Source organism: Centruroides sculpturatus, unplaced genomic scaffold, assembly GCF_000671375.1.
Source record: "Centruroides sculpturatus isolate CEXI.00-Female unplaced genomic scaffold, Cexi_2.0 scaffold803, whole genome shotgun sequence".
In the NCBI taxonomy this organism is placed as follows: domain Eukaryota; kingdom Metazoa; phylum Arthropoda; class Arachnida; order Scorpiones; family Buthidae; genus Centruroides; species Centruroides sculpturatus.
The window spans coordinates 109,774-130,909 of NW_019384959.1; the positions used below are offsets into that span (position 1 = coordinate 109,774).

Sequence of the window (21,136 nt, forward strand, 5' to 3'; positions counted from 1 at the left end):
TTACTAGTGTCTTGCCCCTGTACATCACACTTTTCCTTTAACAATAGAGTTGTGCCAGTCATCTATCTAATACCTTTGGGGAAAATTTTTGAATTGAAATAACATGACTTCTGGTTTGCATTGGAAGTTCATTTATAGTTAATCAAGGTCCAAACATGAAGAATGCACATTAATATAATTCTTTCATTCCAACACAATATAGTCCATCTATATTTGAAAGATAAAGCAGTGGTGCAAAGTTTCTTTTGAACCATCTTCACTATACCCAATTGTTCTGTCAACAGAAGTCATAGCAGCAGTTATAATACACAGATCATATATTAACTATACTTGAATACTTTCTTAAAGCAAGAAAAATCAAAAGCTAAATATCAATTAAAAAGTAATAATGAGTCAAAAACAACTTTTAGCATATATTCCATATTTTTATTAGAAAGATGAAATGTGCAATTAAGTATTGCTTTTACATTTTTTCTTTTTTAATATTATGATTCATTCATGTTTTTCAAAATGCATGCAAACTAACTAATAATGCAAGTTGACTTTAATTATTGCTGAATAATTTTCATATTAATATCTTATTGAAAAAGTGAAAATTAAAAAAAATAAATAATGTAATGCAGCAAATCTAAGACATATCTTCAGTAAAATTCAGCATAGTACATGTGAATGACTAATATAATTGTGAAAAGATAGAGCAAGGTATTTGCACAAAAATAGTAATATAGACAGATAACAAATTCTCAATTCTCAAAAGCAGCAACTCTCAGAACCTCTTGATAAACCTCTGGGATTAATCTCCATGTACTAACTAAAACATCAACTAAATTAAATAATTTGTTAATTTCTTAAAATAATTTATTTCAACAATAGGTAGGTCATAAAATAATTGCTGAAACTGCTTTCTATTGATTCTTTTAAAATACAAATTGAAAATTAGCTATCTATTAATAATAATAATAAAATAACTATATTTATCAAGATCACTCACAAATAAATATACTTTAGAGGAATATTAAGAAATATTGAAAAAATTTAATCCAATTTAAAAAAAAATATCCTCAAAAGACATTTACTATTATTATTAGACATTATTAAGACAAAAAGACATTTATTTGTATATTGTAAAATCTTACTACTTTTTAAAATATAGCTAAATAACCATATAAACTTGACTTTACATATTATTGTTCACAAGTTTACGTGATTTCTCTCTTTCCATATTTACAGCATAAAAAATTATTATTATTAAATTTTTTATAGTGATTAACGTTCGATTTTAAAAATAAATCTAATTATAGTTCCTAATTTTTTCACATGACATAAATATTTATAAGCAATGAAAATAAAATTGTACCCATATTCTAATGGAATGCGTATATCCTTTTCATCTGGTAATATTCTTTTCTTTTTTTGTGGACCATCTGAAAAGAAGAAAAAAAATGTTATCTGATTTAGTAATTTTCTAAATATAATAAATGTTAAAAATCTATTTATAAAAATATTGTTAAATAAAAATTTAATTCACTTGTAAACTGAAGTATATACTGCACATTGCATAAAGTTACATAATGAACAAACAATCTATCTACCTTCTCAGCAATGCTATCTATTTATAATAATAAATCACACACACCTGAATTTTTTGCCGAGGTATTTTTGTTTATTCCAAACGTTTTTGGCCAATTCGTATAGGCCATCTTCAGGTTTTAATAGTTTTCGTTGTAATGGAATCATTCGTTCGAAATTCGTTTGAATTTGAACTTATTACAACTTTTATGTATAATAAATAAATTAAACTAAATATATGATAAAATGTAATCTAAAAATCGCGTTTCAATTTAACAATAAAATAAAAGAAAATTTATAACTTTGAGTTTGAAATACTAAAAACTCCAGAACANAACATTGTAAAAAAAAAAAATAGTTTATCACAAAAATATACAATAACTACTTTTTTCAATTAATTTTTGACCTCTTCTGTTTGTTGGAAATCAAACCACAAAAATATTAAAATTACAGAAACAACATTGTAAAAAAAAAAAATAGTTTATCACAAAAATATACAATAACTACTTTTTTCAATTAATTTTTGACCTCTTCTGTTTGTTGGAAATCAAACCACAAAAATATTAAAATTACAGAAACAACATTGTAAAAAAAAAAAATAGTTTATCACAAAAATATACAATAACTACTTTTTTCAATTAATTTTTGACCTCTTCTGTTTGTTGGAAATCAAACCACAAAAATATTAAAATTACAGAAACAACATTGTAAAAAAAAAAAATAGTTTATCACAAAAATATACAATAACTACTTTTTTCAATTAATTTTTGACCTCTTCTGTTTGTTGGAAATCAAACCACAAAAATATTAAAATTACAGAAACAACATTGTAAAAAAAAAAAATAGTTTATCACAAAAATATACAATAACTACTTTTTTCAATTAATTTTTGACCTCTTCTGTTTGTTGGAAATCAAACCACAAAAATATTAAAATTACAGAAACAACATTGTAAAAAAAAAAAATAGTTTATCACAAAAATATACAATAACTACTTTTTTCAATTAATTTTTGACCTCTTCTGTTTGTTGGAAATCAAACCACAAAAATATTAAAATTACAGAAACAACATTGTAAAAAAAAAAAATAGTTTATCACAAAAATATACAATAACTACTTTTTTCAATTAATTTTTGACCTCTTCTGTTTGTTGGAAATCAAACCACAAAAATATTAAAATTACAGAAACAACATTGTAAAAAAAAAAAATAGTTTATCACAAAAATATACAATAACTACTTTTTTCAATTAATTTTTGACCTCTTCTGTTTGTTGGAAATCAAACCACAAAAATATTAAAATTACAGAAACAACATTGTAAAAAAAAAAAATAGTTTATCACAAAAATATACAATAACTACTTTTTTCAATTAATTTTTGACCTCTTCTGTTTGTTGGAAATCAAACCACAAAAATATTAAAATTACAGAAACAACATTGTAAAAAAAAAAAATAGTTTATCACAAAAATATACAATAACTACTTTTTTCAATTAATTTTTGACCTCTTCTGTTTGTTGGAAATCAAACCACAAAAATATTAAAATTACAGAAACAACATTGTAAAAAAAAAAAATAGTTTATCACAAAAATATACAATAACTACTTTTTTCAATTAATTTTTGACCTCTTCTGTTTGTTGGAAATCAAACCACAAAAATATTAAAATTACAGAAACAACATTGTAAAAAAAAAAAATAGTTTATCACAAAAATATACAATAACTACTTTTTTCAATTAATTTTTGACCTCTTCTGTTTGTTGGAAATCAAACCACAAAAATATTAAAATTACAGAAACAACATTGTAAAAAAAAAAAATAGTTTATCACAAAAATATACAATAACTACTTTTTTCAATTAATTTTTGACCTCTTCTGTTTGTTGGAAATCAAACCACAAAAATATTAAAATTACAGAAACAACATTGTAAAAAAAAAAAATAGTTTATCACAAAAATATACAATAACTACTTTTTTCAATTAATTTTTGACCTCTTCTGTTTGTTGGAAATCAAACCACAAAAATATTAAAATTACAGAAACAACATTGTAAAAAAAAAAAATAGTTTATCACAAAAATATACAATAACTACTTTTTTCAATTAATTTTTGACCTCTTCTGTTTGTTGGAAATCAAACCACAAAAATATTAAAATTACAGAAACAACATTGTAAAAAAAAAAAATAGTTTATCACAAAAATATACAATAACTACTTTTTTCAATTAATTTTTGACCTCTTCTGTTTGTTGGAAATCAAACCACAAAAATATTAAAATTACAGAAACAACATTGTAAAAAAAAAAAATAGTTTATCACAAAAATATACAATAACTACTTTTTTCAATTAATTTTTGACCTCTTCTGTTTGTTGGAAATCAAACCACAAAAATATTAAAATTACAGAAACAACATTGTAAAAAAAAAAAATAGTTTATCACAAAAATATACAATAACTACTTTTTTCAATTAATTTTTGACCTCTTCTGTTTGTTGGAAATCAAACCACAAAAATATTAAAATTACAGAAACAACATTGTAAAAAAAAAAAATAGTTTATCACAAAAATATACAATAACTACTTTTTTCAATTAATTTTTGACCTCTTCTGTTTGTTGGAAATCAAACCACAAAAATATTAAAATTACAGAAACAACATTGTAAAAAAAAAAAATAGTTTATCACAAAAATATACAATAACTACTTTTTTCAATTAATTTTTGACCTCTTCTGTTTGTTGGAAATCAAACCACAAAAATATTAAAATTACAGAAACAACATTGTAAAAAAAAAAAATAGTTTATCACAAAAATATACAATAACTACTTTTTTCAATTAATTTTTGACCTCTTCTGTTTGTTGGAAATCAAACCACAAAAATATTAAAATTACAGAAACAACATTGTAAAAAAAAAAAATAGTTTATCACAAAAATATACAATAACTACTTTTTTCAATTAATTTTTGACCTCTTCTGTTTGTTGGAAATCAAACCACAAAAATATTAAAATTACAGAAACAACATTGTAAAAAAAAAAAATAGTTTATCACAAAAATATACAATAACTACTTTTTTCAATTAATTTTTGACCTCTTCTGTTTGTTGGAAATCAAACCACAAAAATATTAAAATTACAGAAACAACATTGTAAAAAAAAAAAATAGTTTATCACAAAAATATACAATAACTACTTTTTTCAATTAATTTTTGACCTCTTCTGTTTGTTGGAAATCAAACCACAAAAATATTAAAATTACAGAAACAACATTGTAAAAAAAAAAAATAGTTTATCACAAAAATATACAATAACTACTTTTTTCAATTAATTTTTGACCTCTTCTGTTTGTTGGAAATCAAACCACAAAAATATTAAAATTACAGAAACAACATTGTAAAAAAAAAAAATAGTTTATCACAAAAATATACAATAACTACTTTTTTCAATTAATTTTTGACCTCTTCTGTTTGTTGGAAATCAAACCACAAAAATATTAAAATTACAGAAACAACATTGTAAAAAAAAAAAATAGTTTATCACAAAAATATACAATAACTACTTTTTTCAATTAATTTTTGACCTCTTCTGTTTGTTGGAAATCAAACCACAAAAATATTAAAATTACAGAAACAACATTGTAAAAAAAAAAAATAGTTTATCACAAAAATATACAATAACTACTTTTTTCAATTAATTTTTGACCTCTTCTGTTTGTTGGAAATCAAACCACAAAAATATTAAAATTACAGAAACAACATTGTAAAAAAAAAAAATAGTTTATCACAAAAATATACAATAACTACTTTTTTCAATTAATTTTTGACCTCTTCTGTTTGTTGGAAATCAAACCACAAAAATATTAAAATTACAGAAACAACATTGTAAAAAAAAAAAATAGTTTATCACAAAAATATACAATAACTACTTTTTTCAATTAATTTTTGACCTCTTCTGTTTGTTGGAAATCAAACCACAAAAATATTAAAATTACAGAAACAACATTGTAAAAAAAAAAAATAGTTTATCACAAAAATATACAATAACTACTTTTTTCAATTAATTTTTGACCTCTTCTGTTTGTTGGAAATCAAACCACAAAAATATTAAAATTACAGAAACAACATTGTAAAAAAAAAAAATAGTTTATCACAAAAATATACAATAACTACTTTTTTCAATTAATTTTTGACCTCTTCTGTTTGTTGGAAATCAAACCACAAAAATATTAAAATTACAGAAACAACATTGTAAAAAAAAAAAATAGTTTATCACAAAAATATACAATAACTACTTTTTTCAATTAATTTTTGACCTCTTCTGTTTGTTGGAAATCAAACCACAAAAATATTAAAATTACAGAAACAACATTGTAAAAAAAAAAAATAGTTTATCACAAAAATATACAATAACTACTTTTTTCAATTAATTTTTGACCTCTTCTGTTTGTTGGAAATCAAACCACAAAAATATTAAAATTACAGAAACAACATTGTAAAAAAAAAAAATAGTTTATCACAAAAATATACAATAACTACTTTTTTCAATTAATTTTTGACCTCTTCTGTTTGTTGGAAATCAAACCACAAAAATATTAAAATTACAGAAACAACATTGTAAAAAAAAAAAATAGTTTATCACAAAAATATACAATAACTACTTTTTTCAATTAATTTTTGACCTCTTCTGTTTGTTGGAAATCAAACCACAAAAATATTAAAATTACAGAAACAACATTGTAAAAAAAAAAAATAGTTTATCACAAAAATATACAATAACTACTTTTTTCAATTAATTTTTGACCTCTTCTGTTTGTTGGAAATCAAACCACAAAAATATTAAAATTACAGAAACAACATTGTAAAAAAAAAAAATAGTTTATCACAAAAATATACAATAACTACTTTTTTCAATTAATTTTTGACCTCTTCTGTTTGTTGGAAATCAAACCACAAAAATATTAAAATTACAGAAACAACATTGTAAAAAAAAAAAATAGTTTATCACAAAAATATACAATAACTACTTTTTTCAATTAATTTTTGACCTCTTCTGTTTGTTGGAAATCAAACCACAAAAATATTAAAATTACAGAAACAACATTGTAAAAAAAAAAAATAGTTTATCACAAAAATATACAATAACTACTTTTTTCAATTAATTTTTGACCTCTTCTGTTTGTTGGAAATCAAACCACAAAAATATTAAAATTACAGAAACAACATTGTAAAAAAAAAAAATAGTTTATCACAAAAATATACAATAACTACTTTTTTCAATTAATTTTTGACCTCTTCTGTTTGTTGGAAATCAAACCACAAAAATATTAAAATTACAGAAACAACATTGTAAAAAAAAAAAATAGTTTATCACAAAAATATACAATAACTACTTTTTTCAATTAATTTTTGACCTCTTCTGTTTGTTGGAAATCAAACCACAAAAATATTAAAATTACAGAAACAACATTGTAAAAAAAAAAAATAGTTTATCACAAAAATATACAATAACTACTTTTTTCAATTAATTTTTGACCTCTTCTGTTTGTTGGAAATCAAACCACAAAAATATTAAAATTACAGAAACAACATTGTAAAAAAAAAAAATAGTTTATCACAAAAATATACAATAACTACTTTTTTCAATTAATTTTTGACCTCTTCTGTTTGTTGGAAATCAAACCACAAAAATATTAAAATTACAGAAACAACATTGTAAAAAAAAAAAATAGTTTATCACAAAAATATACAATAACTACTTTTTTCAATTAATTTTTGACCTCTTCTGTTTGTTGGAAATCAAACCACAAAAATATCAAAACATGTTCCAAATAAATGTTTTAAGGTTTAAATTCTACTTTTTTCAATTAATTTTTGACCTCTTCTGTTTGTTGGAAATCAAACCACAAAAATATTAAAATTACAGAAACAACATTGTAAAAAAAAAAAATAGTTTATCACAAAAATATACAATAACTACTTTTTTCAATTAATTTTTGACCTCTTCTGTTTGTTGGAAATCAAACCACAAAAATATCAAAACATGTTCCAAATAAATGTTTTAAGGTTTAAATTCTAAACAATGTTCTTTGGATTACAGGAAACTTTTATAACAGCAACAAAAATAAAAAATTAATATAATTTCAAATTAAACAAAGGAAATATATATAGGTAAGCTTTTCATTAAGTAAAGCTGATGTATTTCCTTTCTATTCTTCCATTTCATTTTTGAAACAGTAATGTGCACAAAAGAACTTATGATATAAAACAAAATGTCAATATACCAATAACTTATAGTCATAGAGATCTTAACACAAATTTACTTCGCAATTATTTTCATACCAACAAAAAAATTTATCTTCAAAAAATAAATATACTAATGCATTCAATGCTCTCTGCATTTCTAACCAAAACTGTGCTAAGGACAACTATAGCAGTACCATTCAACATACCTATTATTATATACAGTATATCCTACTTTAGAATATTTTCATCTTGATGATAACATTCTTATCTTGTATCCAAGAAATGACTATGACTTTGACTTATTTGTATACTTTATCTTAATACAAAAAAGCAAATAAAGACCAAATAAATTTCTAAGATTTAGAATACATCAAAAAACCATCTATATTTCAGTTTAAGGTTCACCATTACTCAATTGCATCTTTAATATTTCCTCTTATTGTATCCTTTTATCCAATAATAAAAAGAATTGTTGACATTGAGTCTAAAATTGCTTCAGAAAACTTATTACACATGAACTTCTATGTAATTGATCAAACAGACTTTATTAACCAAAAGAATGGAAATGTATTTCAAGCTATTTGCCCTTCATCAGTCCTTTCTTTTACTAATCTGGCAAAATAAAGTTATATTATAAAATTACATTGAAGATTACATCTATTTGATGTATTACATAAATATGAATTATATTATAATTTAAAATTATAATAACCAAGAAAAATGAATATTTCTTTCCTGACAGTGTGGATGAAATATAAAGGGGGTAATGTTGTCCCAACATATCAACATTCACTACTTCAAGCATGTTGATATGTTGTTTTTTTGTAGTGTATGTGATGAAACTGATGTACTCCAATTCCTGGGAACTCTTTGGTCTGTTACTATATTAGCTGAACATAAGTACAATATCAGCCACAACAAGCTCACCACTACCTTAGCCATTTATATTGCAGACAGCAAAATCCAGGCCTATCTACAGAATGCCACAATCATTAGGAGAGCCAAACAATTAGAAAACATTAGGGCTTTGGAACTGCTAGAAATATATATGGCTAAAAAACAAGGGAGAAGTATTCATTTCAAAAAATAAAAACGAGTATCCTACGCATGGCAGGTATTACATTAAAACCATAATCTGATGCATTTATAACATTAAAATTTGAAGCAATATCTGTTTAAATTGCTTGTAATCACACTTTACAATAATGATGTCACACAATGAATTTAAACCTGGAGAAACATTCGATAAACTGAACATTAAAAAAAAAAAAAAAACATATTTATGAAATTGTTTGCAACGATACTGAAAATGTTCCGATTCTAGAATACTTGACTTGATGAAGATCCAAACAAAGGATTGAAAACATTAGTCATTCTAAAGGTGATAATGTACTGAATATTTATTTAAAAAGGTTCTATAAAAGGTTGTGAGCAAATCTTCCAGACCTGGAGAATAAGTAGGAGTTTTTTCATTTACCAGAAGATTTTGTGCAATAAATTTTTCTCCCCCAGTTACTTTCTCACACTTGAGACAAACACTTCATAGATCAGTGAAGAACTGCCTTGTTAGCCAAGCTTTACTATTAGCCCACATTACACTGAGTTTACTTTTATAATTATAACATTCTTAAACACATTTGAATTTTCAGAGTGATAGACAAGCAAAAGTTTAATTTTGAGGTCCCACCAGCATTAGCACAAAACAAGAGTGTAAGCCTGTCTTTCATGGCCTCGTGTTCAAACAGTAATTTCTTCTCTTTTGTGATGTAGGTTTTCACAGGCATCTTCTTCCAGAAGAGGCCAGTTTCAACACAATCTTGTTAAGTAACTTAAATACGTAGAGTGGATGTCATGCCAACAATTTTACTGATTTAAGAGATTACGTGAATTTAAATTAATATTCTAAGTTTTGCATTATGGTCTAAATGGCTAATGCCATTCTTATTCTCTACACAGTAAGACACATCCACAACACTGTTACTTATTTTAAATCTAATTCTTTATTTTTAAACTTGTTATGTTCTAAGCGGCTAATGCCGTTTTTGTTTCAATTTAAGAACTTCTTAGAAAATCTATTTCATTCTGGTTCTGTCTGAAAATGACATTTATAAATATGGCAAAAACACTCACAGGATATTAAAACATTTTTTAAAATGTTCTTTAACAGCTTTCAACACAATTAAAAACTTGGTCAGGAGTAAATACCTCACCTACTATAAAGTTTTTAAATTCCCCAAAAAACTTTTCCGCATTGTGTTTGTTAGCATTGGCAGCCTCCCATGCCTTACAACACTATGAAAGCCATCTCACTTCTTAAACCTATCAAATCACTTCCCTACTTGACTTAAATTCATCACTTTAGACACTGGTTCTAGGAATGTCTCACTTAAGGTCTCATGAAACTGCTTTGCTTTTTCATAAATTATTGTTTCAGAAACAGTCACCAGTAAATTGTTTTTTGTTAATCTAGACTAACTGAAATTTTTTCATTTTTTCAATTAAAGGGGTCCTATTCACAGAAAGAACTGTCACTGATTCAGTTACATTAGTCACTTTATTTTTCAATATAGATGATATGGTAGATTTCACCATATCATATTGAATGGTCTAGTAAAAGACACAAATTCTACTTTCAAATTTCATAATGAATTATTTTTCAATTCAATTCTCATTCTCACTACTTTCCTTTTAGGCTTGGTTGAATCATTAATTTAAACCTTTTTTGGCCAACAATTACACTTAAACTATTTTCAATTAAATTATTTTAAAATAACCAAGTATAGTATAAAATAAAATAAAATAACAAAATTTCACAGAGACTACAAATGATGCTTAGCAAATGAGAACCAACATGACACTGACCCTATGACTCAAACTTGGACAGGACAATTATGGTTCAAATTCCAGGACAAACATACAAATGTTAAGTCATACAAGTAGACAGATGGAAGAATGAAAGGGTTTCATTGCATATATATTTATGTAAAAATCTTACCTATCTCATCCAGAAACTGTCTTTTTGTACCTCTGTTTGTTGAAGATACATAAATGTTACCAGTTATGCTACCAGTAGCTGATTGTTCTGTATCATCAGTATCTGAATTTTCTAAGCCAGATTCTATAAAATAAATAAATATTAAAAATCAATCAATGCTTACATTAAATATCATAATCCATCATATTAAAAATTCATTAATTTTCAGAACACTAAAAAACTCAAATTGATACATTAATAATGTCCTCATGATGTTATTAATGAATTAAGAATGTAAGATATAATAAATTTAGACAAATAAATTATACTTCAATAAATATTATTTACTATTTTCTTAGAGATACAATGAATATAATTTTTATCAAATCAGATCAAAAATAATTTTATATTAAATATTATTATTTCTAGGAAAAATTTAATACTAAAATATGAGTACTAATAGGATTGAAAAATTAGTTAATCATCATCATCTATAAACAATATTACAACTTAATAAACAATTTCATTCTTAATTTCAAGATGAAATGAAATCTGAAATAAATTTTAGTTTAAATGAAAACAACTGCCCCAGTTTTAGATATTTTAATTAATTTAAAACATCTTTTAAAAGCAAAATAGTTTTCTTTTTGCAAAAATGATTTTAAAGGTTTATTTTTCTATGTTTTCATATGACTGTTACTTTCTAATTTAAACTTCTTTCAGATTTAAATGACTTTCTAATTTGAAAATTTTAACAAATCTACAGATCATTTTATATAGCTTTGCCAATAATGTATTAATATTCATTTTTATATATTTCTACTTGTGCTGCAAGATAAATATATTTTTGTTGTTCTTGATATTTTATAGTGAGAACTTGTATACTCCTGATTTCTGTAGGGTTTAAAATTGTATTTTTTCATTTTTAATGCATTGATACATTGTTTTCATTCTAAAGAATTTAAAAACAGTCAAAAACAGTTTTATCGCAACAGTACAAGAACTCTACAAAAAAGAAAATCAGAAAAAAGTGCAACCAATGCCAGAAACAATATTTTCTGGGAAAAAATTCTATTATCATTTTTCTCTTAAAATAATGATCTCAACTGAAAAACGTTTATATCTGGATCTTTAAACTACATGTTTAGTTAAAAAAACAAATATATGAAAACACGTACAGTTAATCTACTAATCATTCTGTGAAACTCATATTTTTCTAGTAAAAAAATTTTTAATGTTAATTTTTTAAGATAATAAGTATCATAACATGGAAAAAATTAACACATTATTATTTATTATCTTGAATATATACACATCTCAAAGCCCAAAAGTTTATAACAACACCAAACAATTGTCAAATTTAAATTATGCTACTTTAGCACTAGTATTAAAAATTAAATACTGACTAATTAATTACACAATAATTATTAATAGTAGCAGAAAATTAGTCCAATTTAAATCCAGCCATTGTTTGATTTCATTGTGATCTAGAAATATTAAATTAACAAATTTTGTATAATATTTAAACTGAAAAAAGAGTTTACTGGTAAATATTTTTGAAAAATTTAAAGCATTGTTTTCAAGCATAAGAATACAGTAAAGTACATTTTTGCTGTATTCTTATGACTGAAAACAGTAATTTGACAATAAATTTTCTTCTGATTATATATCTGAAATATATTTTCTTGTTTTTACCATTCAAGACTTTTACTGTAAAATTTTACTGTAAAACAGTCATATTTTACTTTTAACATTAATATTATTCTAAAAGAATACAATAGAAACTGATAAAAATTAATTAAAACAATATTTTAAGATAATATATGTTTAGTTTTTAAACAAATGAAAACATAGTTTACCTAGTATATTTTCTTCTTTAACAGTGGTCACTAGATCTATTTTTTTATCGTTCTTTTTAGATTTATTAGAACTTTTTTTCCGAGAATGATTACTCTTCAGGTTTGATTTGTTGCAAAAAACTTCATTCTGAGTAGATGAAAAAAATTAATTGTAAAATAAAAAATTAAATTATAAGATCCATATAAAAACAAAAACTATATATTATTATTTTGTAATTTATGAAATTAATAAAATATTTACTTTACAATTTCACCTAAATTGAACATACTCATAAACCAACAATGTAAACTTTAATAATTAATTTTACTGTAAAATTTTTATTGGAAAGACTTTTTAAATACCAAAATCATATCATTTTCAGGTTAGGCAATTATACAATATAAATTTTTTTTTCTGTTTCTGTTTATACATTTATTTACATAAAATGTATAGCTACATACCTAAAGTTAGGTTTTTAAAAAAATGGAAGAAAAGTGTATTTTTAATAAAATTTACTGCAATATTAAAATGCACACTATAGATTAGTTTCCTTTACAACAAAAAAAACCTAATAAAGCTTAACAAATATAAAAGCTGTGTGTCATTATAGCAAACAGAAATAAATCTCAAAAAAATTCCAAATCAGTTTGCTCTTAATAAAAGCAGTGTTTTATATTAGTTAAGTTAGTTTTCATACTTTTATATATATATATATATAAGTATGAAAAGCTTCAGTTTATAAAAATTTATCAAAAATTGTTAAAACATATATATATATGTGTGTTTTTTAATTAAAATTTCATATCATACATACTATTAATGCATTATAAATGTATATAACAAACCCTTAAGTGTACTAATATTACCTACTTGAGTGCCATCACTGCAGCACTTTTCATCTTGTCTGCTGATTTAATTCTATGACCCTTCAGTAGAGCTTTCATTTTAGTAACAACATGAACAGGTCAGATAAATAAGGAAGCTGTAGAAGTAAAGGGATCTAGTGCTTTTGTCAGACATTCACTGATTAGCTGGTACAATGTACTTGGGCATTATTGTAAAAAAATCCAGCTTTTTTTTTGCCAGAGATAAAGATGCTTTTCTATTACTGCATCACAGCAGTGCTTGCACCAGAAGGTCAGTACAACACACACTGTTAAAAGAATCTACTGTTGAGAATCATAATGTACCAGACTTTTCACATCAAAAAGTGTTGACAATTGCACTCAAGAAGGTAATGCAGATTAAGCTGCAACACTGTTTTATTAAGTAATATGAATGTTGGCAAAAGCAAGTGTCTAAATAAAATATTTATTTTGAAGATGTCCTATGTAAATACTTTTACTATTATCATAATAAAAATTATTTTTAATGTTTGGTTTAATTTTAAAAAATAACAAGGAAAGAAAAGAAAATATATAAATGACTTACACAAAAAATTTAGTTTAAATGGATACCCTACCAGATTAATTAATGATTGGCAACAAAAAATAGATACAGTGGTACCTCAGGATACGAACGCCCCAGCATACGAAATTTTCAGGATACGACATGAAATTCGAACATATTTTTGCTCCATGATACGAACAAAAACTCACCATACGACGTTACATTAGTTCGCAGCGCCATTTTTTATTCACTTCTGTTCATCGATCTCAGTCCCGCGTTTGCTTCGTCGTGGAAGGATCTCGCTCGATAAAGGAAATCTTGAGGTATTATCAGAAAGTGATCGATTTTATTGAAAAGAAACATCCCGAAAAGGTTCACACTAACCGTATTGCCGCTCGGAGTAATGACATTTGCCTAAGTAATTTTAGAAACATTTTAAAAAGTAGGCAAAGCCAAACCTCTTTGGATAGATATTTTACTGAGCGACCTCTAGCCAGCGAAAGTTCTGGTGGAAGTGAAGGAAAAAAAGCAAAAAGCAGCAAATAAAAATTAAAACAAAAAAATATAAAAAACAACACTAATTTTTTTTTATCTTTTCTAAGTTATTTTTAAGTTATTGTTACATTATGTTATGTAAGTTAAGTTTTAGTATCATATCCCTTCTCCCTCTCCTCCACCACCAGTTTACACCTCCACCGTCGTCTATCCTCAAAAGTAAAGTGCAAATAAAACTACATTTTTTTAAATCAATTATTATTCTATTATGGTTATTTATACATTTACAACTACAAAACGTATTTTTCAGTGTTTTCCTTACTATAGTTATCTTTTTTTTAATGTACTACTTAGCTTTAATTTGAGTGTGTTTTTCGTGTTAGAACGAATTATTTGGTTTTACATGTAATCGTATGGGGAAAAATGATTCACCTTATGACATTTTCATGATACGACCTCAGTTTTGGAACAGATTAATTTCGTATCCTGAGGTACCACTGTAATAGTATTGCTTTCCCTGTTAAAAAAGATGAAGAAAAGCAAAAAATTAAATACTTAAGTTTTCCGTACACAAAACATATGTATGAAAAAATTAATAAGGAACTCCAAAAAAACAATATAAAGCTTGCCCCAAACTATAAAAATTTAATATCTAGATTAAATGCTAAACAACGTTCAAAAAAGCAAATAGAAAATAAAAACGAAATAAAAAATGTTGTATACAAAATAACCTGCACTTGTAAAATCAATAGTTTTTATATAGTTGAAACTAAAAGAACATTAAAAACACGTGTAAAAGAGCATATATCAGATTTAAAATATAGTCATCTAAATTCAGTTTTTCACAATCACTGCGTAACCAATAACTGCAATATAGATCAATTAAATATACAGATTTTGCATAAAGAAAAAAGAACTTACGACAGAAAATTCAAAGAAAGTGTAGAAATAATAAGAAATAAACATCAAAATTGTATAAACAAAAATCTAAGCGTTAAAATTAATGAAAATTGGATGAAGATATTGTAAATAGTTGTGTATTAGATTAATAGAATGGTAAAAAAAAAGATTAGTTAATTTAAATTAAAGGTATTTAATTAAAAATGTAATACTAATGTATTTTGAGTTATATGTAAATTGGATAACAGGACAGTAGTTCACAAAATACGCCTGGTGGAATTTAAACGATAGATGTGTTTTTTTAAAAATGTTTTATATATTTTTTTCAAGATAATAGATGTCTATCAATTGATCTGTCAGTTCATTAAATCAAGGTATATTGTGATATATGCAAATTGGCTGACTAGATGATAGTGTTGGAAAGATGGCCTACAGGATATGCTTGGAAGAACAAAGACGAAGAGCATGATTTTATGTAACAGTTTTAACTAGTACTATTTATCAATTACTTTGTCTGCGTGTTAAAAATCAAGAAAACCGATTGTGTCATTGTAAAAAAGTGTAAAAAGACGGCATTTATGGTAGTCGTCATTAAAAACTTTTAAGTCATCTAAAGTTCTGCTATGTACTAGTTGGGTGTCTGTATTGGAGTGAGTTAGCTGAAGAGGAGAGAATACCCGAAACGCAAATGTGTAGCATGGCGTTCTAACTGAATAAAGATTGAAAACTTGCCAAGTGTTGATAAAGAAGGTCACTTCATTGTGCCAGTATACAAACATAAATAGCAACACAGTTTCGATAACAATAACAAAATATACTGAATAATGTTTTTAATCAATATTGATCTTCATCAGATCACTTACATTCTATAAATGGAATGTGCCAATGAACAAACTACAAAAATTTTAAACTAACATATATTGTTACATAATATGAAAAAATATACTGTGTATATGAAACAATACAGTATTAACTGTATTTTTTGACATATGTTAGTTTTAAACTTTTGTAATGTGTTCTTTGATGCATTCTATGACCAGATGAAAATCATCTGGTCATAGAATGATTTTCTGAATGATAGAATCTATGATAGATCTATCAATACTGATTTTCATCTGGTCATAAATGACCAGATGAAAATCAGTGTTGACAGAAAATGTTAGTGTATTTTTTCAAAATTGCAGTTTTGTTCTTGATCTACAAAGATTGTTTATGCTGTGCTTACTGTACTATTATCCAGTGAGTGGCAGTTGTTAAGTTGGAAAAGTTGGTTTATTTTTGACTATCATTTAAGACAGATAAATATATAACTTTCTGATTTAATTTCTCAAATTATTCAAAATAAATATTATACTTCCAATAACAATGATAAAAAATATCAAACCAAAATCTAAAGATTTTAAAAATGTAAATATAAATTGCTCCAATTATATAGTCGACCCCCCATAACATGGTAGATACGTTCCGTTCTTTATGAAATTGATGTTCTAAGAGTCCTTGAATACATGAGCCAATCACAGCCCAGCATGTATGTAGTTTACGGACTACAGCTGTTTTAAAGGTTTTCTTCCATAAAATTAATCGATTCTAGACTAATTCGACTCAACATTTCCAAAATACGTATAATTTTTTGGGAATAATCCATATAAACTATGCTATAAACAAAGAATTGTAGGATTGCTTACCAAGTGTGCACCGTTTGACGATGCCATTGCTTAAGCTTGTTTTCGTCGTTGAGCTTATCATCGAATGGCGCTCATGTGCTTCCTGATAAATTATTTTTTTTGCGAAAAATTCGCTTAACTTTGGAGCCATCATTAATATAAATATAATTTTTATGGACTTTAAATAATAAATGGTTTAGGAGATCTGCTGCTCGTTTAAACTCAACAGTTTGTGCAATATCCGCTATTGGTCTAGATTCGACCAATCCTGTCACAACACAAGTCGGCGATGATGTTTTACAAATTATACGAGTTTTTTTAGTATGTTTGTATGAATACTGCCACATTTTTTTCGCTGTCATATAGGAATCCGAACTATGTGAACCCGTGTTATGGGGTGGTCGACTGTATTTATATAGTGAAACCAATGCATATTTAACATTATTTTTTTAAATATTAAAATTTATATTTTAAAATACCATTATTTCTTATTACTTCTTTAATGCACTATCAAATTTTCAAATGAAGATGAATAGAAATATGCTATTTGAAAACAGAAAATGATAACAGAATAAGCAAATGACTCAAAGAGGAAAGAATTATTATTGGAAAAACTGATAATGCATTATTTTTCTTATGATATACTTAATTAAAACAAAATATTATTGGAAAAAGAAATGAATAATTCCAAAACTAAAAATTATTTGAAAGTATGATTTAAAAAATTTAATGTGTAAAAAAACATTACCAATAAGAAGTAAAGAATATATAGACATCATCTTCACTAGTATCTCCATCTATAATTACATCAACTAAAATATATAATATGGAATAGAAAGCAAACTATGAAGAAAATCATATCTCAGAATATATGCTAAATATGCAGATAATAATGAAATCCATAAAAAAATCATTTGTCTGTTATCTAACCTAAAGATGCTTTATCTGAATTATTAGAACACAAATGTATCATTTAAAATATTGTTCAATCCATCAAAAATGCTATAAATGTTCAAATTCAGTTTGAACAGTGACTTATATTCATAAAAAGCTAAAGCTGTCCTACAGCAGAACAAAAATATTCCTTTGTGGTATATTTAAACAGTTGGTTATCTGAAATTAACATTTAATGCAGATGCTTTTAAATAATAGAAGCAAAAGTACTTATTAATTTTTAGTTTATTTAAGTTATTTAATAAAAAATATTGTTGATAAATTTGTAAGTATATAATACTGGATAAATTAGTTTCCAGTACTATATGTTTCTTTTTGGAAAGTTTTGTCATTCAGTAAGAGTAATTCATACAAAATAATATACAAATTTTAATGTGTTTGTCTCCATTATTACAGCAACTTCTTATTCCATTCTGAAAACATCTAATATATCTGTTAGACTTTACCATCTCTTGTCCTTAATAAATGACTTACAATTTATCAGAAATACTTACTGTTGAGCTGATTTCTCTTTACGATTGAAATGCACAAAGTATTAAAATTTTTACATTATTTGAAAGTTAGAAGCATTGCCTATATATTTTATATATAGTTTTCAATAATCATTTATCATAAAAATTAACTATTATTTATAACTGTCTACTTTATTACTCATATACTTCACCTTTAATATTTTATTTTTATTCATGCACAAGGTATATTTGCTTAAAAACTAATTTATTACAAAACTAAGAAATGCAATATAACCATCAGGTAAATCAAGCGTACTTTGTTCAGTTAAAAGGAGCTGAAAGTATTCTTTTTCAATATCAATTTTCAATTTATTTAGATGATCTTAAATATTACTTCTTTATCTTTTAAAATACTAAAAATTTCTACTAATCCTTAATAACATTGTAAAACATCTGAGAGAATTTGTAATAGAAAATGCATATAAAATAACTAGAAATGAAAATCTAAGTACTGATTTATAATTTTAACAAATCAACAAAATTTCACAATCTATTTCTGTAACTACAATAGTTTTAATAAAATCAATAATCAAATTAAAATGAAAATAGTCTCCAACAAGTAAAAAATAAAAATTTTATCATTGTAAGAAAAAATGCAAAACTATTTTGATAAATATACAATTTGAAAATAATTCATTAAACTGATTATTTGAATCATTTGTAAAATAAAATATTTCATTTCCATTTAAAAAAAACTAAACTGATCTCTAGAACACAAATTTCTTAAAACTTAAATACAGTTGTCCCTTGATAATCCGACAGGTATGGGACCAAAGGTGTGTCAGATTACCAAAAGTATCCGGATTACCGAAAATAATTACATATTTCGCATTGTTTTGCTAGCAGTAACTTACAATATTCTCTACTCCAACTGTTCGAACAGAACTGCTCACATAAAACACACGAAATGTGTGTCATCGAGTAAGAATTGGATGGGGAGATTCACATCGCAACATGCTTCTGTGCAAGCAGACACGTAACGGGGACAGGTACCTTGACAGGAGGTGCGTCGGACTACTGAGCATGTCGGATTAAAAAACGTCGGACTATAGAGGGACAACTGTACTTTAAATTACTACATAGTTTAAATTATTTAAGATTACCATAGTATATTTTGATAATAAATTATTTTTAAAATAAATGGCTATTTTAATTATTAATAAATGATGTCAGGGAGAAAACGATTAAATATTCTCAACTGTAATATTTTTCATTTGGAATGAAAAACAAACCTTGTTGTTTCAGAGGTTTTGGAATAGTTTATAAAAATAAACATTAAATTGAATATAATTTTTGATTATTTTAAATTTATTGTTTAAATAAATTAGTAAAATTATTAAAATACTTTAAATCATCATTAATTTGAAAATTAAAATTTTCAGCAAAATTAGTACCTTAACTTAATGTAATTCAAACTGATATAGTAATTATTTCAACTGTTGACATAAACTGGTTTCTTTAAGAAAATATATTATATGCCTTTACATTAGCTTATTAAAATCTTATTATAAATTAAATGTTTATTTTCCATATCAAATTCAACATAATATATTTTAATTTTTTATAAATAAAATATAATTAATATTCTTTATTATGTATAATTTACTTTCTGTTGAACTAAGATACAAAAATCAATACTTCTTCATTCTCATGTAGAATATATTCTTGGCATTCTGTCAAAAGAGTAAAAATGCCAAAATGACAAAAATGAGATATTCATCCCATTAGATCCCCTTGAAACATTCTTTCGTTCTGTGTAAAGGGTATAACATTAATTGTGTGACATAACTGTAACATTTGTCCAAGGCAAATGTGAAAAAGTCCTGGGTAGCATTTTGTAAAAGAAGCAAGTACAACACATTCACTCCTTTGTTTTCCTGAGAGAAAACTGCTGTGACAAATAAAAAGGAGGAATGTGTCCATTTATGTCTATCAGCACTGCATTACAGATGATATCACTATGCCATCATGTGTGAATTATTATTGTGCACAAATACTCACAAGTGACATGTGAAAACTGATCAATATTGCAAGATGCACTATAACTGAACAAGAATCAACAATGCTTGAACAAGATCAATAATTTTGAAGAAAGAGACCTTAAGTTTGAACTAATACAGTAGAGCCTCGAAAACTCGGCACTCGATAACCCGACACTCCAGATAACTCGGCCACACCCTGGCAGGGCAAAAAAATCCTTAGTTAATTAATTTTCATTATAGACAGCTTTATGCCTCAAAGTATTTTTCTGAGGGCTGTCTTATCAAGTAAATTACTGTACATAGCGTATTCATTAATTTTCATTTTCATGTAGTAAAGGCTCTACGCCTTCATAAAAGATGTACTTTTCCTTTGTTTAAGGGTACTTGGGCAGTTTATTCCGTTGTATTCTCAAACAAACAATACATACAAGTACAGTACAATATTTTCTGAGGAAACACGCATACTTATCCTTTTTTAACCCCATTCCCGATAACCCAGCATTTTCACAAACTCGGCACCCTTCAGTCCACATTAGGCAGAGTTTTCGAGGCTCTACTGTACTACCATAATTTTATGTGGCCAATCTGGCAACATAAGCCTGATGTTAGTGCACAAGA

General features: G+C 25.2%; 1 protein-coding gene across 1 annotated transcript in view; it reads right to left on the reverse strand.

Annotated features, from left to right (window-relative positions):
- LOC111632416 (uncharacterized SDCCAG3 family protein-like) overlaps positions 1-21,136 on the reverse strand; it is a 57,026-nt gene that overhangs the window by 5,539 nt on the left and 30,351 nt on the right. Inside the window, exons 4-6 of the mRNA XM_023376829.1 lie at positions 12,643-12,769; positions 10,805-10,927; positions 1,358-1,424 (exon numbers count right to left, since the gene is read on the reverse strand). Coding sequence (XP_023232597.1) covers positions 1,358-1,424; positions 10,805-10,927; positions 12,643-12,769 — 317 coding nt within the window. The remainder of the gene's footprint in view (positions 1-1,357; positions 1,425-10,804; positions 10,928-12,642; positions 12,770-21,136) is intronic.